The 27,263-nt window shown below is 43.0% G+C and overlaps 1 protein-coding gene across 3 annotated transcripts in view; it reads right to left on the bottom strand.

Annotated features, from left to right (window-relative positions):
- Positions 1–27,263, bottom strand: part of BRCA1 (BRCA1 DNA repair associated) — a 510,976-nt gene that overhangs the window by 464,059 nt on the left and 19,654 nt on the right. For all 3 annotated transcript variants that reach the window (XM_086924044.1, XM_086924048.1, XM_086924045.1), the window contains exon 2: positions 7,916–8,014. In XM_086924044.1, the coding sequence (XP_086780170.1) occupies positions 7,916–7,995 (80 nt within the window). In that variant the 5' untranslated portion in view covers positions 7,996–8,014. The remainder of the gene's footprint in view (positions 1–7,915; positions 8,015–27,263) is intronic.

Here is a 27,263-nt window from a genome sequence, read left to right as displayed (position 1 = left end):
CCTTATGTTTCCGACTGGGCTCTTTGCACCTTTATTTTTAATAGCCTGAATTTGGATACATCACAGGTGAATGATAAGACTCGCAAAGGGCTCAGAAGTGAGCGGTATAGCGATGACACAAGGAAAACAACTTTACTTTTCAATACCACCTTTCTTACACAGCTGACGTGCACAGACTGCTTGACTCTTTGTACACTTCCCCCCTGGGTAGAGGAGAAATACAAGGCCTGTGGAGCATACACCACAAACAAGTGACTAAATACTGCACTGCTTCAGTCTTCTGTAAACCCAAACAAAAGGAAAAATCAAAGACCCTGCAGGTCCCCCTAGGGAGCCCATCTTGTGATTAAAAAGCCAAGGGGACTCCTACTACTAGGAGTAGGACCACTGCTACTCTTGAATTCTATCACTGTAAATTCAGCATTTTACATCTGTAATTTACTAGCAAATACCGATGCTTCCTAAACATAAGGGCATTTGGTGAATTCTTAAACATTATTACAACTAATATTTTTTCATAAAGACAGTTGGATAGGATTGTTTTGAGCACCTCAAAACAATGGAAATGGATTGTGAAAAGAAAACGGGCTAACATGTAGGAATTATTTTGAACTAGATTGTGTACTCCGAGTTCTACTAGCCCTGGACAGATCTATGTTAAAGCTTGCAAAATGTATGGCTATTTAACTGGTTACATTGCCTGTTCAGATGAAAAGAAATAGGGTAAATGTATAAAAAAAATAAAAAATAAAAAGAAGCTGCTGTCACCAACACCATTCCTATGTAATCCTTTTGTAGCGGATAAATTGAGACATTGGTAGATGTTGCTTTAAAGCTTGATGATGAAAGCTTGGGTTACATTACTCAAGCTTTAATCATCAAGCTTTAAAGCAACATCTACCAATGTCTCAATTTATCCGCTACAAAAGGATTACATCGGATCCCGTGGATGTTTCTGACACTATCGACAGACAGATCAAAAAATATGAAAAAAGAGGATATCCAAACAAATTATTGCAAGAGTCAAAAACTAAAGTCATGGCCATGACAAGAGATTCTCTGCTAACAAAAAAAGACAAAGCTGACCAAAAACTCACAGTGTGTGTTCCTAAATATTCCATGCAGTCATCGCAAATCACCAACATTATGAGGAAACATTGGGCCATTATAACTCAGGAACCTGATCTCCAACCTTTGTTTGCAGAACGGATAACATTTGCTTACAACAGATCAAAGAACTTAAAAGAATTGTTGAAACGAAAAGAAAAGGAGTCTAACAAGATAATGTACAAAGGAATGCGCAAATGTAAGAACTGCACGCACTGCAATAATGTAATAACTGGATCGTCCTTCACACATCCTAGAACCGGACAAACTATTCAATTAAAACATTCAAGCACGTGCGATACCAAAGGAGTGATATATGGTATTAAATGCCCTTGTGGTAAATTATATGTTGGGCAAACGGAACGTAAAGTCAAGGTAAGAATAACAGAACATAAGAGTAACATTCGGCAAAAGAATATGAAATCCACAGTGGCAGCACACTGGACAGAAACAGGACATAACATTTCCCAGTTACACTTTACCATACTAGAAGTGGTTGAAGCACGCCCAGACTTGGACACACACAAAATGAGACTTAGATCAGAATATTTTTGGATAAAAAAGATGGGGAGTCTTCAGCCGGATGGGCTTAATGACAGACTGGAACTAGCATGTTTTTATAACGTATGAGAAAGACATTTGATTTGCCCTGCTATAACCTCAGTGAATAGTGCTTACCTGGGACAATACTGAATGTTATAATATAACTCACTGGTTTGAATAGCATGCATTGTGTATCATGGTTACATTCCATTTGAACATGGTCGACCTTACAAGTGAGTGATCACTATAATATGCATTGAATGTCGTGGGTACATTTCATTTTAAATATGGCCGACACTTTTTGACTGTGATTCCAGTTGTTTGCCATTAGATGTGGAAACATGCTGTTTAGATAGAATGTCTAAATTTTATTTCACCTATTTCGAATTCTGACGTTCATTGACTGTGAAACTAACTTACGAGGTAGATAAAATATGATAGAATCATGTACGTAGTTTAAATAGCGGTATGAAATAGAGCATGTCTGGAAGCAATGTATACGCAATTTAGGAGTGTCATTTGATTTTATAGTCATTATATGCGCTGATTTATAGACATGTAAATGCCGATATTTTGAAACTGTGGCGATCGTGTGACCGCAAAACCAACCAATAAAAAGAGATATAAGACCAGAACTTAGTACGTGATCTTAACCCGGCAGTCATTGGAGGAAATGAGAAGCGATTTGAAAGACAGCATTTCTGTGAGTAACTGACACGGAACGCTGGCCGTTCCGATTTTATAACCAACAGGGAAATGTACAAATGCATCGTCACTCGTTGTATAGAGACTATGTCGGCAAAGATTTCTTTTGGCAAAGTAGAGAGTGTAACCTTTTGAGTGTCGCTGAGACACTGTATGTATACATGAAATTGGCAGTTAATTTTTTTGAATCCCAGATGGATAATTACATTTGTTTCATGTGACTTGTGATACTGGTTTATTTTGAAGTGATTACATTGTATATAATAATGAACACAGCTTTGGGCTCAAAATTGTTTTTTGCTCTCTCCATAGAGACCCCCGACGAAGGGTCCATCTGTACCCGAAATGCATTGGGTCAATGTGAAATGTGTTTAAAAATGAAATCTGCTATATTTGGAAAAAGGAGTTTAATGAGAAACTATCATTAAAAATATTGAACATCAAGATGGCACAAGAAAAAGATTTTCATGGATTTCTTTATTGAACAATGATGATTTAAAGAATAGGACCATTTTGGTCCATAGAAAAGTGTGCACACCTCGAAATCGAGAGCAGTACCTCTGCTCTCATCTATGTTGATTTTTTGAGCAGTGTTCCTAGACAAAACACTTTGTGAGGAAGTAGCACAAAATCAAGAGAAGTGGTAAACATTGGTTATAACAAACAGAAAAAGTGTGCAACTATTGGAAATTAAAAGATTTGTTGTTAATAGGCTCAGGTTTGACTCCAAAATACCTGTCGGGTGGACCAGGACTTATGATGTAAACCAAATATGAACTACAAGTGGACAAGTAAAGGTGATATTTACAGAAAGTTGTGAAGATCTTCAGTCGCGTTTAGCCCATAAGGCTGTTTACTATCCAACGCGATGATGTACTGAGTTTCTAACTTTCTCAACATTTTGTCCCTGTCTCCACCCAGTCTTTCTAAGGGCACTGCATCTATAACGTAATAACTCCAGCACGACAGATCCCTGTCGTGTGTTGAAATAAAATGCCGTGCCACGGGGTAGGCTGAGTCGTGATTTACGACTGCCCGGAGATGCTGCAGAATTCTCACGTGCACCTGCAACCTCGTGCTTCCCACATAGCACAAGCCGCAGGTGCACGTCAGGACATACACAGCAAACTCCGTGCGGCAGCTGAAGTTGCCCTTGATTGCAATTTTGGTGCCAGAAAAAGGATTGACATAGTGTGTGGTGTTTTGCCCAAACTTGCACGCACGGCATGAACTGCATTTGTAAAAGCCTTTTCTGTTGAGCCAGTCACTGCCACTGACCAGCTCTGGACTTGGCTTCACCAGCCTGCTGTGCATGCTAAAGGCTCTTCTAAAGGTGATGATTGGTCTGTCTGTAACTCTTGAGCACAATACACAGTCAGTTTTGAGAATAGACCAGTTTCTGTTAATGATGGATTTGATCTGACGTTGTTGCTGACTGAAAGTGATAATCAACCTGGGAGATTGGTCACCACTCTCGACTTCAGCGGGCTTGGGCATGAGGAGAGATTCTCTTGATCTTTCCTTGGTTTTAATTATTGCTTTGGAAAGCGTGGACTCGCTGTAACCCCTCGCCCTCAGACGTTTCAACATCAAGGTTGCTCCCTCATCAAATTTTTCAGTACTGTTGCAGATTCTTTTCAACCGCAGAAGTTCCCCCCCGAGGTATACTTTCGATTACATGTCGGGGTGTCCACTGCTGGCGTGCAGTATACTGTTGCCAGACGTGGTTTTACGGTATAATGATGTCATGATATTTATTCCTTCAATATCAATTTGGACATCTAGAAATTGGGCTTATTGTCTGCTTACATTAGATGTAAAAAATAAATTTCTGTTGTTAGTGTTGAGAGCTTTAACAAACTGGTGTGCGCTCGAAATATCACCCTCCCATATACAAAAAATGTCATCAATGAATCGCATCCAATATTTGACATTGCTGAAACCCGGTGTTGCGATGAGATCCCGCTCCTCCCACCAGCCTACGTGTAAACACGCATAGCTGGGGGAGAAGCAGGATCCCATCGCAACACCCCTGATGTGGTTTCCAGACATCCATGCCGTACATGAAAAAGTTATTATTGAGGCACCACATCACCAGGTCACAGTGTTTGATTGTGACCATAGTACTCACAAGATTTGTGTCCAATAGTGCATATATATATAGTAACATTTTGCTTTCCTGTACAAACTTACCATCACAATATTTGTGTCCTCAATTTTCTTAACACAATATTTTGTCTCACAATATTTTGGTTTCCTTTATTCTGTCTAAACACCTGGTAAGATGGATGACAAAATGTTTCTCACAAAGTGCACCACTAGAGCCCTTTTTAAGAAGGCTTTTGACAACATAAATGATTGTAAGATTCATTTTATAGAGCAGAAAGCAACTTATCCAAGGTCAGGAAAGTCAAGGACCTTTTACACTTTTATACCCTACAAGTTTTGGGCTCACGGTGAGATTTTTTTCCCACAATAAATGAAGTAGGAGCACCCTTCACAGATTCTTCTGGAGAGTGGGCGTGGACGTTACTTGGAATAACACCAGTATCCTCAGCATATTACTCGTAGTGCAGTTAGAAAATGATTATGCATATCATATCGTTTTCAGGAGCGTGGCTAGGTAGAGTCAATATGCACAGTAAAGGAAGATGTCATTTTGGCCACAATAGAAAAAACGAAAATAAGCCCCGACAGATGCAACTGGAGGTAGGAGATCCCTTAAAGAACTTCAGTACTCAAGATATGCTTTGTCCCTTCGCTGAAGTCTAAGGAATGTTGCAGGTGGAGACACCTTGACGAAACGTTTGTAAAAGTCAGTAGAAGGAAACAATTAAAAGCACAAAGCTTACCCCAAGAACTCACTAACATATGTCTGGCATAAAGTCTAAATATGCTCTCTGCGCATTGAGTTTAGGCTTTTCAACAGAGTGCCTGAACTGAGGACAAACACAATGAAGTAGATGCAGACCAATGTGTTAAAATGTCACTCTTTTGCACTGCTATGTACATGCACCAGGGACACCCCTAGCAACGATGGGAAATACGTGAAAACCTGTGCATATTTGAAAGATCCACTGAGGAGAACAAAATGGTTATTAAAGGCATAGAAATTAATAATTAAAGTAACTTAGTTGACATATTACACAGAAGACCTTTCATACACACGGTCACACAACATTGATGGATCATGCATTTTAAGGGGATAGGAAAAGTAATGAAAAAAAAAACAATTAAAATCTTCGAATACAGAAAGGTGACAGCCTGATGTGCAAGTGGTGGAGGTTAGAACATAGTGTTATGCGAATGAAGGGCAGTAGCAGTAGATATGGCTGGCACAGACAGGAGACCAGAAGCGCTCAAACAAGTACCTGCACTCCCTGCAGATGGAGACAAACACTAGCTACCGAAGGAAACATATAGGTGAAAGAAGGTCCTCAAACAATTGTAATATTACACAGTAGCTCATGAAGTGGTGACAGATGTGAGTTGTAGTCACAGTGGAGGGCAAGTATGGTGAATTCTGGTGGGTGAGGGAGCTTCCATTCCCTGCAAAAAAAGTCGAACAATACTAAAAATAATCTGGTGAATAAGACTTTTATAAAACTTCTTTGGGTAAATTATCTCACAGAAACCCGTGCCTCTGTCACAAAAAACGTTATTCGTATTTGTTTTAATCTCCTTCTTCAGACAGTGTTTAGACCCACCTGCCCCCCCCCCCCCCTCTGGCAACTCTTTCCAAAGACGTTAATTGAGTGACTTCAGACAAGAATCTTAATTGCATCAAATTAACCCTTTTCGTGGAACGTTGGCATGGTTTAAAATCTTCTTTTACTAATGTTAGTTTACAGACTAATAAATAAGCCACTATCTTTTGTATGGCTGTTGTCAATCTGCTAATGTAAAAATTGGTAATGGTCATTTGACGCTGCCTTCCAGCTTCTTTCGAATCAATGATATCTGGGTGAGCGCAGATGCTGTAGACTAAGTTCTCTGTATAGGATTATTTATCTTCAGGTGCCAACTAAGGAAAGAGTAAAGATTCTAACATTACGTTACTATTAACTGAAGACAATGTAACCTTTCAATTGAGATGCTCTGATTTGTACACTATGTGCAGTGTTATTAATTTTCAATGTTTTATGAATTGTTCTATATTTTGATGGTTTTGAATAACCTCCAATAAAGTATTTTGACAGTGACTGTACAGTGACTATCAATTGAATGGGACTCAGCCATTTCTATAACATTTACCAGACTATCTGAATTATATCAACATGACACAAATATATTGTAGATCTTTAATAGTATTCTTTTACCTTAACTGGGATTCTTGGCTAGCCCTTCACATCTCATTAAACTTGTATTGGCAAAGTCAATCAGTTTTTGTGGTAAAACCCATCTACTTTGCTAATGCTTTTTAGCATGATATGCACACATGCACAGCAGCCTTCTTAGAATGGGTTCTAAAACATTACAAAATGCATTAAAAGACAGCCACCGCATGCTCATTACAGTGGCTATATTCGAATACATTTTGGTTTATTTTAATAAATCCATTTCAAAGATGGCAGCTATGGGTGTGCGCAAATGCGTGGTAGGAGTACTTGAATGGGATTTATTAAAGTAAACCAAACGCATTTACATATGTTAGTCTCTCATGCCCGCACATTCTGGCAGCCATCTTGAAATAGTAAGAAAAAAAAAAAAAGAAAAAAAGATGACCACTCACTGAAAGTGTGGTGCCCACAAAGTTTCGCCAGGGAGCGGAGGTAGGCAAGAGGATGCTAGGTAGGGGGTGGGGAAGTGAAGAGGGGTGAAAATAACAAAGTATAAGGTCAAAAGGCACGGGAAAGCGGGAGCAGATTGAAAGATCGAGACAAATTAGCCCTGTATTGGGATGACAATAGTAGAGGAAGAATACACAAACCATTCAAGATGCTGTGACTTAAATGATCCTGGATGTGACAAAGACAAAAATATGGACGAAAGAAGCCATTGAATTAGGAGCGGGAAGAGATCGATGAGCAAGCGACCGATCCAAATCCCACTATTTATATGTAATATATTGGAAACAATAGACGTTATCATCAGACAGGTCAAAGTGCTGTGTAGACGAGGCCTAAAAAGGAAGGGGGCTTGACTGGTGGGAAGGACAGCTTTGGAACTCTTTTCTGGGTTTTGCGAAATCAAAGATATATTGAAAAGGGGCGTACAGTGTTCTTTATTTCCTAACGGAGAAATAGAACAGAAAACTTCCCTCATGCAAGATTATAGTCACATTAGGAGGCACAAGTCCTTTCATGAATTTATGGTTTACCTGTTCTGTGTTCATTTATTGCTCCAGATAAAGAGCATATACATGAAAAATTAGATAAAAGCTTATAGAAATGCATGATTTGTCCCTGGTCTAAGCAAATAAATATGTCCACATCAATCACATGCTTAAATGAAAAAGGACAGAAAACATCAGGTTTCAATGCAGTCAGTCACCTCTCCTAAAGAGTACTAAAATGAAAACATATCACAAGGAAAAACACAGCAAGTAAAATACGCTTACCAGATTGGGCACTCCAAGTTCTTCTCCATGATGGAGAGCACATCATGCACCTCTTCCATGTCCACTGCAGAAAAAGACATTCTATTCTCCAAATATTGTCTGCAAGCGAAAAATATTGAACAAGCTTGAAAATGCCCTGGCAAGGCTTAGTATAAAAGACGACTAACACGCTACATATACATACACTTAACAAGCTCACTAGAGTGCCAATTTGTTTTAAACATAAAATCACCTCCAGAACGGCAATCCTGCCTAAGACCAACAATTCCATATCCAAATTCCCGGTCAACTAAGCCAAATCTCACCCCACGTACATGCCAACATTGGAATCTTTTATTAACAATATAAAGGTTCCCAAGGAGGAGTTCGTGACCTCACAAGTGGGTTGCAAAACATGTGTTACCTACTGTTAAGTTTACATTTTTTCTCCAGCGACACCCAGCTGCAATCAATAGAGCCTGCCTACTGTCCATACAAGCTTGGGTGAGCACATCATGTTCAGGAGATCGCTTTACAACAATAGTATGAACTTTAAGTGGGTGTTATTAAGTGTATAAGCATTGCTTAAAGCGAGAACATGGTAGCAGGTAGCAACATCTATTTTCTAAGCCTCACACTTGTGCAAGAGTGAATAGGGAGTATGGTTAGTTTGTTTTTCTTTTGGTGTCCACTTTGGTTTTAATATTTGCAATGATATTAAGATGGTTTACAGATGAGATTGCAGGCTAAAAAACCGAAGATAAATGGTAACAAATGCAGAGGGCACACTACAAAGCCATACCTGAACGAGGAAAATATCAGTTCAGTGTACCAAATATGTACCCTTGTTAAACATTGAAAGAAATTGAGTTCTTGGTGGGGGTCAAACCCTACTCAGGCAGCAACCATGATCGATGTCAGGGTGAAGTCACAAACCCCAAATTAGCCTGAACTCAGCCCTCTGTTAACTTGGCACAGAGCAGTCAGGTTTAACTTATTGTGAATGTGTAAAGTATTTATGTCGCAATTCACACAGTATTAAAGTAAAGCCTAACAGAAGAAAAATCAATTTAACAACACAATTACAAACATTCAATCAGTAGATATAGAATTTTTAAAACATAAGTGAAAATAGTGCCAAAAAGCAGAATTTCGGGAGGCGATGTGTGGGCTGGGACCAAAGCTGGACTCACATAACACCTTGAGGCACAGTTTCAAGGGTCCAGGACTGGTGTGGCACCACTTGGCAGGGCAGGACTCACAGCTGCAAGAGTCCTTGTGCTGGGTTCAATAATGTTGAAGCCTGTTCTACCCCTGGGCTCTAATCAGGAGGCAGCCAGCTAGCCCTTGGAGTCAATCTAGTGGTCCTGGCTTTAAGATGCAGGTCTAGTCTTTCTAACACAAGCAGGAGAGCAGCAGAGTGGCAGTCCTTCTTGCAGCAAAGCAGTCCTCCCGAGTCTTGCACAGTCCAGATGTGTACTGAACAGCTGGCTCTGAGGGACCATAATTTATACTAGGCACTTACCCTGAAGTAGGAGACGATTCTGGAGGTTTCTACCCCAATGAGGGGTCAAGCATAGTTCTCCTGCCAGGCCTTGTCCCAGCTTGCCTCGGGACACAAATGACTAGTGACAAACCCTTTGAGCGTGTTCAGGCAGAGCATGTGTGGTTGGTGACAGCTCCTCGTTAAGTCAGTTGCACATCTGCCAACACCTGGCCTCCCTTTGTGTGGGAGGGAGTGCTACACAAAGACCAACTGCCAGCTACACCAAGTCATGTGACCCAGGCAGGTACCAAATGGTTATGACACGAAAATGCCAACTTTCCAACAGTAAATGCGGACAGTTTGTGTTCAGTGTTGGGAGAGGGTTTCATGGTATTTTATGTGGGTAATTTGTAAGGGATAGTTTAAATTGTTTTAGTTACCATTTAGGTTATTTTCTTTTCTCATTGTATATCGGGTTGGACACAGATAAGGGAGGTTAAATGAGTTGCTCCTTGGTTCAAGTTTTTGGGATGTTAATTTTCCATTATTCTGTTTATTGAGTCTGCATTACAATTTTTTCCTTTTTTAGGTGAGCATGTTCTGTTGTAAAGTGGTTGGCTAAGTGCATTCTTCAAATTTATTTACAGCGACCCCTGACAAAGAACCAGATAGGTTCGAAATGCATTGGGTTATACTGAGTCCTGTTGTGATGTTTGATTGCATGCACACGTTTCTGTTTAAGCTTGGATGGGCTACAGAAAGCGTTTGAAAATGCAAGAATTAGGGGGCGTGGCCAGGGGCATGGCGGACTAGACGTGTTTGACCGAAGCTCTAATGGCCAATTGTTGATCCTGAACAAATCCTGCTGTCACAACTCGATCCAGGACCAAAAAATCTACGGATCGGGTATCGCACCCGGTGGTGCGAGCTCCGGTCACAGGAGCGGAGAGCGCGGTAGCCCGCTGCACCTTTAATTTGCCAAAGATTGCCGGGCAGCGCAGCGCACAAGATGGCGGCGCTCTGAGTCACAGGCAACAGTGACCTGATCCTGAGAGCAGCTCCCAGAGCACCGAGGGTGAAAGTTGGCACCTCCTGGTGTCGCCGGGAGAGACGACTGGCAGAGGAAGAGTACGCCTCGACGAATGGAGACACTGCCCCCATCCTCGTGTTCCTCGCTCTCGGCTGCACGGCTGCCGGCGGTGCTGCGGACCGGCGCTGATTGACTGCGAGGCAAGTGGCGGCACTGTGACGGTCCAGAGGGGCAGTGGGACACGAGGCTGGCCGCATCTTTCCGCATCTGTCCTGGGCGACAGCGGAGGTGTGGGCAGGCGGCGACGCTGAATCCGGCTGGACGGCTCAGATTCTGCGGGTGCTCGCGTGAGTGCCCAGCCGTCATGGGAAATAGAAGATCCGGCTTGAGGTGAGTGGGGCCCCCCAGGGAGCGAGGAGGCAGCGCTTGAACAGCGAGTGGGGAGCCCCAGCCCCCCGCGTGGGTGATTGTTGGGCCCAGTAGGACTACACCAGTCTACGGCGTAGGGGACCCACTCCCTAGCCCCCTGCACAGCTATCAGCAGTGGGAAGGGGAGGCCCAGAAAACAGTTTGGTGGCGCAGACTTGTGCTGAGAGCACGGTGTCAAGACCCCTCTGGTCAGCGCTGTCATAAGGACTTCAAGAGAGCAGTGTTTAACTGGCAAGCAGTCTCGATTTAAATACCCACGCTGGATTAAGTTGTGTCCAGCCTGGAAGTCAACTCTTAAAACTATTTTGGCAGGTCTACGAGTTTCTTCTGCAGTTCATTCTGACCGAAGGCACATTCCTTCGTTGAGTATGCGGTCTAGTTGTTTTTTGGCTCAAGACTCCCTGATTGCTTAATGCTCATGCACGAATATCGCGCTGGCAGTTCAACTGAGAGTCAAGCAGAAACGGGTGTTTTCTTGAAGCGCGCTCGATCTATTTTGAGGAGAATGTTCAGCGCACTTAGTTTCCAGTCAAAACCTTCAAGGAAAGTATTCAGAGTTTTCCTTTTGGTAGAATGTCGGAGTTTTCCTAATTATTCTCTTCACTTACTTCCAGCGTCAGTTCCTGCATCTTTTAGTGAGAGTCTTCTGTGGTGCAGAGTCTGTGAAGTGAAAGGACCGGTTAGAACGTTGTTTGGAGAGAAGCGTCTTCTGTGAAGAGAAGCCTTCTCACTTCATAACCAAGTAAGCAAATTTAATTTATTTTTGACAGCGAAGTTATAAAGCAGAGAGAGCCATTGCTACAGTGGATACATACTTCTATTTGATATTGTTTCAAGGTAAAAAAGGAGTGTAGACGAAGCAGATTCATAAAGACTGAGTTATTGACAAAAAGACTGAAGAGAGAGTAGACCATGGAATAGAGGCATTCTTTCCAGAACTGAAAATTATTCTTCATGTGAAATATATACATTTGATTTTAGAGAAGACTAAGACATTCATTTCAAATTATCTACCAGTACTAAAAACAAACCTTACCAACTGATCACATTGTAATTTATAACAAGGCAGTTAAGAGAGGGGCTAGATCTCTGGAGCTAAGAGGTAATATAGATTAAACGATAAATTTTTAGTTAGAGTAAGATGTGAATATTGTTGTTTATCTTTTACAGGAATTAACCAGAAAAGCAATTCCTTATGAAGCAAGCAGAATCCGGAGGCAGTCTCTCTTGTCTTGTCTTGTCTGGTCTTCCACTTCCACTTTCCCCCCTGGCTGAATTAGATACAGATGTTTAACAACTGTCGCAGATTTGGTTTGGGGGTATTGGGACTAGGCGTCTGTTCCGGGGGAGGTCGCTTCCTGAACCTGACAGATTGAAGTGCCCAAAAACCTCTTTTATTGAGGATTATGGAACCCCCCCCGAAAAGACATGGCGGAGGGCCTTGATTTAAAAACATTAGCTTCTATTTTAGAAGGAATGCAAAAACAATTAAATTGTGCTTTAGAAGATAATAAAGCCTGGCGTGAGGAAGTTAGAAGGTCAAGTCAAGAAGCAATTCAAACTAGACAGAAGTTGGATGAGTTAGTGGCTACAAGTTTGAGTTCTAAGCACACACCAGGTTTGCCAAGCAGTTTTTCTTCTTCAGACATTTCCACTCAAGTAAGAGATTTGGTGGGGATCCTCAGATGGCATAAATATTTTAATCAACATTGCTCATTGCATTTTTTGTGCAGACCAGTCATATTTGCTGAGGATCAAAGGTGGCCTTCATACTGTCGTATTTGAATGGGGATGCAGCCGCATGGTCAATGTCATTAGTCACACTAAATGATCCTAAGTTGTACAATTTTGATGACTTTAAGGTGGAATTTTTGCGGATTTTTGATCGACGTTCAGCTTCACAAGCTACAGACAACGAATTATTGGAACTCAAACAAGGCAATCGGGATCTAGTGGCATATCTTGCTCATTTCAATACATTAGTTGTAGAATCTAAGTGGCCGGAGGCAAAGAGAGCTGCAATTTTTTTACCGGGGCTTAAAAGACGACCTAAAAGATGCCTTGGCTCAAATCCCAAACAGACCCACTGAGGTATCAGAGTTGATTGATTTAGTGTTGCAGATAGATCATAGATTGAGTGAACGGCGTAGTGAGAAAAGAAGAGAATTTAGACCACTCCCTCTTCGGTATGATCGTATGAAGATAGAAGGACACAAAACTGAGAGTTTGTCCCCTGAGGAACCAATGCAAATTGTCTCAATAAGAAGCCCCTTGTCCAAAGAAGAAAAAGAAAGAAGACGACAAACAGGATAATTGTGTATGTATTGCGGTCTCTCTGGTCATTTTGTAAAAGATTGTCCAAAAAAGCCAAAATCCTCTCAGCAGGGAAAAGACCGGCATCACCTGTATAAGGAGTTGCTCAGGTGAAAGCAGTTTTAAAGTCAACTCCATTCTCTCAACAAATTATAAATACGCTCCAATCTTTAGCTCCTCATTTGGTGGTCTCTTTCACTGCAAAATTTCGGGATCTCAAGATAGATGAAGTCTCTGTTATGATTGACTTGGGAGCAACGGGAAATTTTTATGACATTAAGTATGCTCATCGCATTGGTATAAGTTTTGTGGCAAAACAAATTATGGAAGCAGTTAGAGCGGTGGATGGTACAAATCTGTCCTCAGGGCCAATCACTCACGAAACTGAAAAGATCCAATTGTCTGGATTGGGAGATCATTCAGAAATTCTAGTCTTCAATCTAATTGATGCTCCTCAATTTCAGTTAATTCTGGGTCTTCCGTGGTTAACGGAGCATAATCCACAAATAGATTGGGAGAAAAGAACAATAACTATGCATTCAACTTATTATAAGGAAAATGGTTTTTGTGAGCCATTTAAAATCAACAGAAGATTCTGCAGCTCGAAGGTTAGCTTGTCATCCAGCCTTGATTTGTTCTTTAGACACAAAAGAGATTCCAAGAGAGTATCAGGATTTGTCTTCGGTATTTGACAAAAGAGGCAGAAAAACTTCCACCGCATCGCCCTTATGATTGTAAAATTGATATTAATCCAGGAGCTGTGCTACCATGTAGCCGAATTTATGCTTTGACCTCGACTGAAAACAAATATCTCAAAACCTATTTGGAAACACACTTAGCAAATGGATTCATAAGTCCCTCCAAGTCTCCAGTCTCGTGGCCTTTATTTTTCATTTTAAAAAAGGATGGCGAGTTGAGAACTTGCATCGATTATAGAGCCCTAAATCAAGTCACAGTTAAGAATCGTTATCCACTTCCCTTGATCTCAGTGCTCCTGGATCAAGTAAAAAATGCGAAAGTTTACACCAAATTGGATTTGCGTGGGGCGTATCATTTGATCCGGGTTGCCCCAGGAGATGAATGGAAGACCGCCTTCCGAACCCGTTATGGTTTGTATGAGTATCAAGTGATGCCATACGGATTATGCAATGCTCCTGCGGCGTTCCAACATTTTGTGAACGATATTCTCAGGGAGTTTCGATAGAATTGCTGTAGTTTACATTGATGATATTTTTATCTTTTCTGACAGCATGAAGGAGCATGTATCGCATGTAAGATCCATTCTTACGAGGTTACTTGAGAATCATCTTTATGTAAAACTGGAAAAGTGTGCCTTTCATGTAGAAAAGGTAGAATTCCTTGGATTCGTGTTGTCCCCAGAAGGAGTCAGCACGGATACTTCAAAAGTCAAGGCAGTCCAAGATTGGCTGTCTCCAAAGAGTGTAAAAGAGGTCCAGAGTTTTATTGGATTTTCAAACTTTTACAGATGGTTCATCTCAGCTTTTTCTCATAAAGTAAGTCCCATCACACGATTGTTAAGAAAAGGAGTCAAGTTTTGTTGGGACAAGGAAGCTGAGGAAGCCTTCCAATATCTGCAGAAGTCTTTTATTCAAGCGCCCATTCTACTGCATCCCAGAACTGAATAACCATTTTTTGTGGAAGCTGATGCCTCTGATGTTGCCATAGGTGGAATCTTGTCTCAGCGACAAAGATCCAGGCCAGCCTCATCCTGTGGTGTATTACTCCCGGAAATTAACTCCTCCAGAATGCAATTATTCAATCTCAGATAAAGAGTTGATAGCTGTGAAGAGTGTCTTTCTAGAATGGAGGCATTACTTGCTTGGAGCCTTGCACAAAGTCAGAGTTTACACAGACCATCGAAATCTTCAATTTCTTAAATCAGCAAGGACGTTAACGGCTAGGCAACTTCGTTGGTCGTTGTTTTTTGCCGATTACAATTTTGTAATTACCTTTCGACCTGGCACGAGCAATGTTAAGGCAGATGCCCTTTCCAGAATTTACTCCAATCAGTTGGAAGTTGATCAAAAGGAACAGACCATAATTCCAGAAGAAAAGATCATCACGGTTACCAACACTACGGAGTTGTCCGCAGACATTCGAAAGGTCATGTCCCAAGAAGAGATGCATTGATGGGTTGGAGAACAATCAGAGAGAGATCAGGAATGGTTTGCCATATCAGAAGAATAGTTTATATATTCCAACAAAAGAGCTTCAAGACAAGGCATTAGAGTATTGTCATGATGATTTGCTTGCAGGTCATAAGGGAGTGCAAAAACTACAGAATTGGTGGAGAGAACTTTTTGGTGGCCAGGGATGAAACAACAAATACGGCAGTATGTATCCACCTGCAAGAGATGTTTGAAAGGCAAGTCTGATCGAAGAGCTCCACAGGGATTGTTGATTCCCTTGCCCACCCCTCCTCATCCTTGGCATACGGTCTCTATGGATCTGATAGTAGATCTTCCACCTAGTCAGGGATTTTACACCATATTGGTAATGGTAGATACTTTTTCAAGATGGCCCATTTTGTCCCATTAGAAAGTTTACCTCAAGCATCTCAACTAGCACAATTGTTTACTCAACACAGTCAGACTACATGGAATCCCCAAAATCCTAATCACAGATAGGGGCACACAATTTGTTTCCCACTTTTGAAAAGCCTTCACCAGAAGATTAGGGATTGATGCTCGTTATTCCACCAGCTTCCATCCGGAAACTGATGGACAAACAGAGAGAGTAAATCAAGATCTCAAACAATATCTCCAGCTCTATCTGATGAATCAAAAATCTGGGTGGTCGGACTTGGTGTGGTTGGCAGAGTTTGTATATAATAATGCTAAACACTCCTCTACTGGTTACTCACCATTCTATTTAAACTATGGGCGTCATCCAAGTTTAATTTTAGAAAAGGAAGAGAGTCCAGTTCCGGCCATTGAAGAATTTGTAGAAAAGGTTCAGGAATCTCGGAGTCAAGCTAAAGAAAACAAAAGGGCTAAATGTAGCTATAAAACTCAGGCATATAAAAAAGAAGAGAAAGTCCAGGTTTTTAAACCAGGAGACAGACTTTGGTTATCAACTAAAAATCTTAAATTGAAAGAGAATCGTAAGTTCCAACCTCGATTTATTGGTCCGTTTAAGGTAGACAAGAAGATAAATCCAGTGTCAGTTAAAATTCACTTACCACCTTATCTCAAGGTGCATTCAGTATTTCATGTTTCTTTAATTAAGAAAAATCCACCAAATTTGAGAATCCAGTCAACTCCCAAACCCTTTGTGGTAGATTCAGGAGAGGAATTCGAAGTTCATAAAATTTTGGATTCAGCCATTAAGAGAGATAAATTGCATTATTTGATCAGTTGGAAGGATTTTGGTTCTGAAGAGAGATCTTGGGAACCATATACTAACGTTCATGCTCCAAGACTCATTCAAGAAGTTCATAAAATCAACCCTGCCAAACCAAAAAAGAAAGGACGCCTTTTGGAGGGAGGTACTGTCAAGACCCCTCTCGTCAGCGCAGTCATAAGGACTTCAAGAGAGCAGTGTTTAACTGACAAGCAATCTCTATTTAAATACTCACGCTGAATTAAGTTGTGTCCAGTCTGGAAGACAACTCTTAAAACTATTTTGGCAGGTCTAGGAGTTTCTTCTGCAGTTCATTCTGACCGAAGGCACACTCCTTCGTTGAGTATGCGGTCTAGTTGTTTTTTGGCTCAAGACTCCCTGATTGCTTAATGTTCATGCACGAATATCGCGCTGCGCACTTCAACTGAGAGTCAAGCAGAAACAGGTGTTTTCTTGAAGCGCGCTCGATCCATTTTGAGGAGAATGTTCTGCGCACCTTAGTTTCCAAAGTCAAAACCTTCAAGGAAAGTATTCAGAGTTTTCCTTTTGGTAGAATGTTGGAGTTTTCCTAATTATTCCCTTCACTTACTTCCAGCGTCCGTTCCTGCATCTTTTAGTGAGTCTTTGTGGGGCGCAGCGTCTGTGAAGTGAAAGAACCTGTTAGAACGTTGTTTGGAGAGAAGAGTCTTCTGTGAATAGAAGCCTTCTCACTTCATAACCAAGTAAGTATTTAATTCATTTTTGACAGCGAAGTTATAAAGCAGAGAGAGCCATTGCTACAGTGGATACATACTTCTATCTGATATTGTTTCAAGGTAAAAAAAGGCGAAGCAGATTCATAAAGACTGAGTTCTTGACAAAAAGACTGAAGAGAGAGTAGACCATGGAATAGAGGCATTCTTTCCAGAACTGAAAATTATTCTTCATGTGAAATATGCACATTGGATTTTAGAGAAGACTGAGACATCATTTCAAACTATCTACCAGTACTAAAAACAAACCTTACAAACTGATCAGATTGTAATTTATGACAAGGCAGTTAAGAAAGGGGCTAGATCTCTGGAGCTAAGAGGTAATATAGAGAAGAAGTTATTTAGATAAATTAAACGATTAATTCTTAGTTCGAGTAGGATGTGAATATTGTTGTTTATCTTTTACAGGAATTAACCAGAAAAGCAATTTCTTATGAAGCAAGCAGAATCCAGAGGAAGTCTCTTGTCTTCCACTTCCCCTTCCCCTTTCCCCCCTGGCTAAATTAGATACAGATGTTTAACAGCTGTCGCTGATTTGGTTTGGGGGTATTGGGACTAGGCGTCTGTTCCTGGGGAGGTCGCTTCCTGAACCAGACACATGGCTGGACTGCGGGCTGGTCCCCGGCAGTGCAGGTGACTTCTGAGGCCTGGGTTTGGTACTGGGGGCCTTCACCATCGTGGGGCGGCGCACAGGAGACCCATGCCCACATGGACTGTTACTGGGGAGCAGTGACTTGGTGGGTAGCCGCCCCTGAACAGCTTGGACCACTGGGACACGCGTCTGGGGACAGCAGCGCATGATAGAAGAGTCGCACACGGTCGGTCGGTGCTGCCAGCAGTCCCCTCTCAACCTGGCCCCATAGCAAGGCTCCTGCGCACTGTGGAAGGCATTGCGATGTATGATACGCAACACGGGAAGGCCGTGAGACCCTGTTTGCGCACACTGCTGCAGAACTAACAAATGTGAAGGCAGTCGGCACACGGGATCTGCGGACACCCAGTGGCTTTTCATATAACCCGGGAGCACAAACAAGTGGTGCAGTGGATACGGAATTCGGTTGAGGATCGTGCCGCATTTGGACTCCACCTTCCTGGTCTGTTGGTGTGAGGGCCGGACCGAGGCACAACGCACGCACCGCAACACCACTCCGCAGTCCCTGCAGATATAGAGGGTGAGAGTCACAAATGGACTGTAGCACTAGACGCCTGGGGATCTGTGCTGCTCAGACGGTTGCTCCACCTGGGTGTTGGCCATCAATGGCGCACGATAAAGACACCAAGACACAGAAGCAGGGGAAAATGGATACATTTACTAAACCGCTGCAGGCGCCAAACCTCACCGGGACGAGCCAGACACACCCTCCAGATAACTCGGTACTCCTCCAAACCATTCAGACCTCCAGAGAGGTGATTGAGGGTAAGATAGATGAGATTAAGATAGATGTTAATTTACTCCACCAGGATCTTCGTAATGTCTCCGACAAAGTCACGCAAGCGTAGCAGCGTATCTCAGATGTTGAGGATGTTGCCCATACAATGCAAGGTGAGGTCGCAGCCCTGAAAACAACCCTAAAGGAGGTCCTCTGGAAAGTTGAAGACGCGGAAAACCGAGCACGAAGGAACAACCTGCGCTTTATTTGATTTCCGGAAACTCTCGAAGGGACAGATGCGGGTACCTACCTGCGCACATGGCTGTTAGACACCTTCCCAGAGGCACACTTTTTACCATGCTTCATCATCGAAAGGGCGCACAGAATACCTGGGATCAGGCCTCCACCAGGTGCACCTCCACGGCTGTTGATTGCTAGGTTTCTTAACTATCAAGATAGAGACATTATCCTCAGGATATCCCGACAGAAAGGGGAGGTTTGAGTAGGCAATGCACGGATCATGGTGTTCCTGGATTACTCCAGAGAAGTTCAAAAGCAACGGAAAACCTTTGACTCTTTAAAGGACAAATTACGACAACTACAAATTACATATATGCTCCTTTTTCCAGCTAAACTTTAGGTGATTTTTCAAAGTAAGACATTGTTCTTCAACACCCTGGAGGAGGCATGGCACTGGCTGTAGGAGCGTCCCCTGCCGAGAGCACCTCCTGATGAGACACGGCGCTTCGGAGGGACCCCTTCCCTAAAAGCTAATACTCCCCGGCCGCACAGGCGGATGCGGAATAAGTAAGACAATGCACAAAACTTCCACTTCGACCGACACCCTACTGGAGCAGGAGGATGACCGGGACCGCAGCGGGAGTGCTGAGTTCAGGGGGCGGCCCACAGGTGGCAACACCAAAGGTCCAGTGATACTGGACGACCCTGCGGCATGCCGCTCGGAGGACTGCACAGACCAGGACATTACGACGGGCTCAGAAGATGAACACCCCCTGATGCATGACATCAAGCTCCTGGAAGGCACTGAGGGGGCTACCGGTTGAACAGAAAAAGACACTCTGATACTATCCGTGGACAAGGATACTGATGAGTGAAGATTGGCTGGAAGAGCACTCGAAGGAACGGACCGGAACTCCGCCTCCCCTTTGAGTTTGTTCCTCCTTCCTTCCTTCCCCTGTGGTTTTCCCCCTTCTGTTTGTGACTTCCCGACCTTTCATTTCCTCGCCCTTCCATCCCCTCCCACCCCCCTTTCCTTTCTTTTCCCCATTTCCTTTCCTCCTTCCGGTCGCTTTCCTTCCCCCTTATTTGTAGTTGTGTTTGTCCCACAGACCCTGCAACTGTCGATTAGAGGCGTAACCTCTAGGACTGAGTGCGTGGGGCCTGTGAGTTCATGAAAATGGATAGGAGGGACTGAACACAGTTTGAGACTTCGGGGCTGGGAGGGTGGGCGATAGACCTTGCCAATATGCTCACAACACAGTTGGTCCTGTTGACTCTTGGGATGGTTGGAGTGATGTTGGAGGGTATTGGAGGGGGGGTGGGATCGTGGGAAGTTGGGCGTTTGTTATGTTTTTATGGCAAAAAGGTACATCAGCAGACACTTCCAGATCACAGGGACCGCGGCAGGGGAGAGGGAGACGTGGACCAGACAGCAGGTTATATACTACCCACCATACAGATAGTTATAACTGATCAAGGACAATATTCTGTCCTTTCTTGGAACGTGAATGGGTTGGGGAATAAGATCAAAAGAGGACTAGTGGCTGCATATTTTAAGAGGTTGAAACCAGATGTCATCCTCTTACAAGAGACCCACTTAAAGGGCACTCAATGTGGTTTCTTAGGCAGAGGTGAACATGCTGGGTTCTCCACTGGAGCGCGAGGCGTAGCAATACTAATCAGGAAAAACCCTCCCATCTGCCTGGAACGCACCTGGGTAGACCCCAATGGAACTTACATAGCGGTCAAAGAAATCTGGAACAGAAGACACGTCCCCTTTATTAGTATTTATGCACCACCTAGGCTCCAACGCCAAACATTAGATAAACTCGCTACAATTTTGTTGGAGGCCGGCTCGGACACACATTATTGGGGGGGGGGGGACTTTAATGATGTGATGGAACCCACGGTTGACAGCACATCTGTCTCGCTGAGAGATCCCAAAGAGACGCAGTTGAAGCGATTCACGGACACACTGGCACTTACGGATCTGTGGTGCAGACAACACCCGCAGATCAGGGTCTATTCCTTTCACTCAGGGGCCCATGCAGTCTTCTCAAGAATAGATTAAATGTTTCGGGGAGGGGGAATAAGACGGGCAGGTTGCTTGCCTGGCTCAGCAAGAAAGAATTAGATAGCAGGTGGGTGACACAGATACGGGAGGAGGACGGACAGATCCGCGTTACTCCAGTGGAAATAGCGAACGCTTTTGCCAATTATTACGAGGCCTTTTACATAAGCAAACCTCGGCAGACACTACACAAATTCAATACTATCTGCAGAAGATACAGCTCCCCAGGCTGGAGGAAGAGGACCTTCAAACCCTAGACAGTAAAATTACGAAAGAGGAAATCATGATGGCCATTGGCCAGTTAAAGACTGGGAAGGCTCCTGGGCCGAACGGGAGCCCCCCGGAATTTTTCAAGCAACATGCTACTCTCTTCTGCCCACACCTCCTCCAGCTCTACCTGGAGGCGCACAAGGTGGGGAGCCTCCCCAGGGATTTGAGGGCTGCCACAATAGCGGTAATCCCTACGAAAGACCGACCACCAGACCGTTGTAGCTCTTATCGTCCTATCTCACTGATTAACCTAGAGACCAAAATACTTGCTCGGGTGCTAGCAAACAGGCTCACAGGGGTGGTTTCTGGCCTTATGAGCAGAGATCAGTTGGGCTTCATGCCCAAAAGGTCGACAAGGCTTAATATGATACTGTTGCATAACTGGCTAGAAGTGGTGAGTAAAAGGGAGGACCCACTTTTCATTTTGTCTCTTGATGCCGAGAAGGCATTCAACACGGTACACTGGCCGTTTCTTATGTCTGTGTTAGAGAAGTTTGGCTTCGGACCAGTGTTCCGGCACTGGATCACCATCCTAAATAATGGGCCAGTGGCAAGGGTCAAAGTCAATGGGGTGTTATCAAGGGAATTTCCTATAGGCAGGGGCACGCACCAGGGTTGTCCTTTATCCTTTTTGCTCTTTGCCCTAGTACTGGAACCACTCGCTTGTGTGATCCGTACGCACCCAGACATAACAGGCTTTCAGATGGATGGGGTGACAGAGTCCGACGAGCGCATATCTTTAAATGCGTACAACATATTGTTGTATGTAACCCACCCGGATACCATGCTCCCAAGTATTATGGGGAGTTGTGAACTCTATGGCACACAGGCGGGTTATAAGATTAACTGGGGAAAATCCTGCCTATATCAGATGGGAGGTGGTGACGGGTACACCAGGGGTCCGAGCCAGCTTCAGATGACTCGAGAGGGCATTAAGTAGCTAGGTATTTACGTAACTATGAACGTGAAACTAGCACTAGATCATAATTTGTACAGGGTGCTGCGAGATTTTCGCGAGGACGTGGAGAGATTTTTAAGGCCCTGCATTGCACTAGCCCTAGATTTCTTAACAGCTTAATCACGAGACATGTCCCCACACGCAACCTTCGTTCCGCCCACCTTCACCAGGTTTGCCTATTTGGCCCCCAGGCTCTGGAACTCATTCCCACTCTCAGTCAGGAACTGTGACAGTCTTTTGGGATTCAGAAAGGCCTTAAAAACCTGGCTTTTTGGACAAACTTTTTAAACCGGATCCTTGTAGCGGCTAATGTAGTAACAGTACCAAGAGACCTATGGTGTAAGTGCGCTTGATAAAGTAATCTTAAATTCATCTTAACATATGCTAGGAAACTGGCAATGTTGGGCATTGTGTCTGCTTCTTTTTTTAAACTCAGCCCTTTTTTTCACTATTTATTTAGCTATTTCCATAGAACCAAAAGAAAAAAATAATAAAATAAATAAAACACCTATGACAATACAAACCAGGAGCATTAAATATAGGAATATGCAAAAATGTTTATAAATCTGGAGATCAAGTAAACTATGTATGTGCTACTAAAGATAGGGAAGCCATATATATATATATTCTTGATGTATAATTGGTTATTTATCTTTAGTTGAAGATCGGTCCCATTATGTATGTGTGCCCCATATCAACTTAGGTTACTTAGATTCGTAGGACTGTTGAACTACTAGTGAGGGTAATTGATTGTCCCCTACACTGTTATAAGAAATTGTATATATGTATTCCTTCGTATCATTGCTCTTTTATATATGATTGTGTCCTTTACCCAGATACCGGAGGGCGAGTTGGGGATACCCCTTAGAATATATATATATATATATATATATATATATATATATATATATATAAGTTAGGGAAGCCGGCAAACCAGATGTCTTATAGGGGGCATTTTTGCTTTTAGTGCACATCCCCAGTTATCTGGTCACAATATAAAAGATACCAAATGGGTGAACTCTTACATCTTAACATGACCCGGAATAACCTGTGCAATTCTGCATAACATTACATTTGAAAATAAATCTACAAGTAGAGCTGCAAAAAAAGTGCCAAAAATGTAATTGCACGCATAGGCTTTGAACACAGTATACTATTTACCTCAAAGCAACTGCAAACAAGAAGCTTTGAAACAATACAAGCTGCAGCAAACCAAGAACCACAGAAGCTCTGGATTTGTAGTGTACAAAACCAAGTGTGAATCTCTCCCAAAGTATGCATATTGACATGGATGTAGCTATCAGTGGGCAGCATATGCAAGTAACTAAGGGCCCAGGAGTGGGTGAGTCCCACTACATCACATTTATGGCAGTCGTTTACTGCTCAACTGAGTATCAGGGGACACATTTACTGTCCTTGCCCAGAGCACTCTTACCATACTACTGAATATGGCTCACTTGGGGTGCCATTCTCACATGTTGCCCTATCACATACGTAAACACTTACACAAATGAGAAACTACAAATTAGGTGCAAACATACGCTGGACGTGCAGCAAAGACAAAGCACTAACTAGCACGCCCGCAAAGAGTTCTGAGGGCCAAGCACAGGGGAAGAGAAGATCGCCAGGCATAGGAGATCCCAATAACGATAAGCAGCGAATCACTGAGAGGTGGAATAAAGGAACAGGAAATGCCTACACCTGGAGGGGGCAGGGCAAGGACGTTGCAGATGGTGGGTCCAGGCACTTTTGATGAAGTGGGACTGGTCTTCAGTTGAGGACCCAGACTGACAGAGCACGGCAGAAAAGGGTGAAAGGGGAAGGATGAAAATAATGTACCTCCGAGTGAGGTAGACAGGAAGAGAAAGGCAAGAGGTGTAATCAAAGTTAGGTATTGGACAATCTCAGATGGAGGTAGCACTCTTCTAGAAATAACTGAGCCCTTTCACCAGTGCTTAATTTGTAAAAAAAAAAAGTGCAGGTGCTGAAAATTTTGCCAAGAAGGCCACCGCTCACGTCTTCCTCCGGTGAGCCCCACTTTCAACACTCACTGCCTCATTCTCCATCTTCTAACCTTGATCTGTTGTCTATCCCCAAAGTCTTTGCTCTAAGAGTCTATCCTCTCTCCTCTCTAATTGTTTTCTGTCATCTTTGTCACACCCTAGCTTTCTGATTTGCCCCCTATTCATTTTAGCCCTGCCCTTTTTTCTCTTCACTTTTATCTATGCTCTGCTCTCTCTCCCCTCGATCTTGGCTCTTTACTATCACTCTCTAGCAAGGATTAGCTGTGTCTCCATTTTATTATTTGTCTGCTTTTTTTCCTCTGTCCTGTCCTCCACATCCTTTCATTCTATCTTCTCAATGCTCTCTTCATCACATCATGGCTGCTTTCTCTTTGTATCTGATTTGCTCTCCTTTTTTTCTACTTTGCTCCATTTTATCGCTCTTCTTTCTTGTTGTTTCTTCTCCTCTTTGCGTCTCTCATCTCTAACACTTCTGCTGCCTGTGACACTTGTCGACAGCCTGTACATGTCCCTGCTATTTTGAACTCTGCGTTTTCCTGTTGTCATTCCTAAAGAAGCGGAAGATGACGTTTTGCTTTCTTAACTACACTGAGTGTATGTACACCAAATGAAAATGTTTCTTTGCATATTTTAATCAGTGTGGTATGATTGGGTTTATTGCGGAACAGGCGGCTGCTTGAACACAGCAGGTCATGTCACTGCTAGTGCTGCCTGTAATTAGTAGATCCAGGTATGGCGACGGCATCAGCATCCACTGCTCAGCTTGCTGTGACCCTGCCTGCTACAGCACAGGCATTGTCCCCAGCAGAAATGCTGCCAATGCCGGTAAGTATGGCTGTAGTGCCTACTGAACTCACTCACGCTCAGCAATTACCATGCTGGGGTGCAGTGCACAGATTCTACAGGTGACTCCATGGCGCAAAAAAGTTGTGTTGAGCCACAGTCGGATCGAGAACATGGAGGATAGCAGCAATGCAGGGCTGCTGGATATGCTACTCTGGCTACGCAACAAGTGGAAAGTCCACACTTACTTTCATTTATTCCTCCTCAAGAGCCCTCACTCCCAAGTTCCAAATGCGCTCTAGCAACTTCCTTGCCTCAACTCAGTCATGAGCCAGCCCCTAGCTGCAATTATCCAGGTTTAGGCTCAGGCAGTGGCAGGGTGCAGCAGACTAGGGGAGTAGAATGCAAGCCATAGTTTGTCGAGGAGTTCTTGGATTTGTGATCAGCGTGATGACATCATCACTAACGTGGTGATACACAATCATGCCTGCCTGGACAGGCGTATGCCAGCCTGCCTATGAACATTTACCAGCGAGTCACCGTGCAACGTACGGTATTCATTTTATCTTGAATTTAACAATTAATATTGAGACCACCACCTGCATGTTCAGAAATTTTAGACCCGACCCTGTGAAAAGAAGTGCAGGTGCTGAGCACCTGCTCAAATTAAGCACTGCCTTTCACATAATTATGGTTGTGGTTCCTTGAAGAAAGAGAGCAGTGAATTCTGTCACACAGCACAGCTCTTTTACAATATTGAGCCAATAATTAGTATAGGAAGGTCACGGTTTTCTTATATCTGGTACAACGTACTTGGTGTGAGGCACAGTTTTAATACATTTACTGACTCTGTAACCATGTAGACACACAAAATCCCTCAGGATGCTTTATCTGAAACTTGTTTTACAAAAAAAGGGGTAACCCTGTGTCCCTCAGAACCTGGGTAAGCGTGATTAACAACAAAAATGGTTCTGTCGGGTGGTAGCAAGAATTACTTTAAAGGAAGGCTATGGAACTGGTTCAGAACAAGAGGTCTCAAACGAGTTCCATTTTTCCATCCAAGTTGCCCGACAGGCTTCCCTCCGGATTTAATTCCCACCCTACCAGACCCCGATGTGAGTAATTTCTACTTACCCCTGTCATTTGTGATGACGAATTCCTACACCTTTCCGATACCTCTTTCCCTTCCTTTCCAGGCCCTTCCCACCTCTTGTCTTGATAAAGACCCGCCGCGACCACCAATTGGGGCGCAATAAGGTCGAAACATCGACGCTCATACTTGGCCAAGATACCTCCAGGAACTTGGACATTGACCATCTATTTCCTTGGAATACTAACTTTGCAATACTGGCCTTTCAACAAAAAGAAAACACACCTGCTCCCCCCCCCCCCCTGCCCGGTTCAACTGTATAAATTTGTATATAAGTGTCACTATATGCAATGCACTAGTCACTTTGTTCACCACAGTCACTTATCACATGTTTTAGCATCTATTGAAACCAAAAACGGAATGAAGTAATTCCTGTGTATTGTGAGCTGACGCGGAGACTGATAAGCCATTGCTGAAGTTTTACGGAAGTAAGGACATTGAAAGGTCCGGCTGGCGTTGCGCTCAATGCCCCAAACCAAGTAACTGGATTTATAAAACCCTGGTAGACACATCTACTATCTCGCAGAGCTGGATAATTTTTAAGAATAAATCAGGAACTGTGTCGCATGAAGTAATCATATAAAACCCCTACAGATCTCAGCAACAATATACAAAGGGATCGTTATTGGGAACAAGCATATCATATGAACACCTATACCTATATTTGGATTATTCAATAAACCAACAATACTCGCTTTTTATATCCCCTGGATATCAGTGTGGTCTGATTGGAAGTGGTCCTGAAGAAGGTGGCCTTGAGCCGCCGAAACGCGCGTCGACCAAGTGCGGGGTCTCACATTGATCTTTGAGACCTGTATTCATGATTTTACTTCCTTGTTTCTATTAGTGTGGTAGTGTATGGAGTTAGAGTGAGAATGTTGAGATTGTTGTGAATGTGAGTAGATGCTGAAATTTTCTTTTTCTACCAGGGGGGTGAATGAATCATGCATCTATATATAGCAACCATATTTTTTACTCATTTTTGACCTTTATGCACTGTATTATGCTTTTCAATGTTTACCTGATTTATTTATTACTTAAAAAAAATGTTTTGTCTTCATAAAAATCGATAATCTTGCAATATATAATAAACTGATAAAGGAATGTTAATCAATGCAAATCAATGGAAT

This window comes from Lissotriton vulgaris, chromosome 5 (assembly GCF_964263255.1).
Source record: "Lissotriton vulgaris chromosome 5, aLisVul1.2, whole genome shotgun sequence".
Taxonomy (NCBI): Eukaryota; Metazoa; Chordata; class Amphibia; order Caudata; family Salamandridae; genus Lissotriton; species Lissotriton vulgaris.
This window is presented reverse-complemented; position numbering and strand designations above follow the sequence as displayed.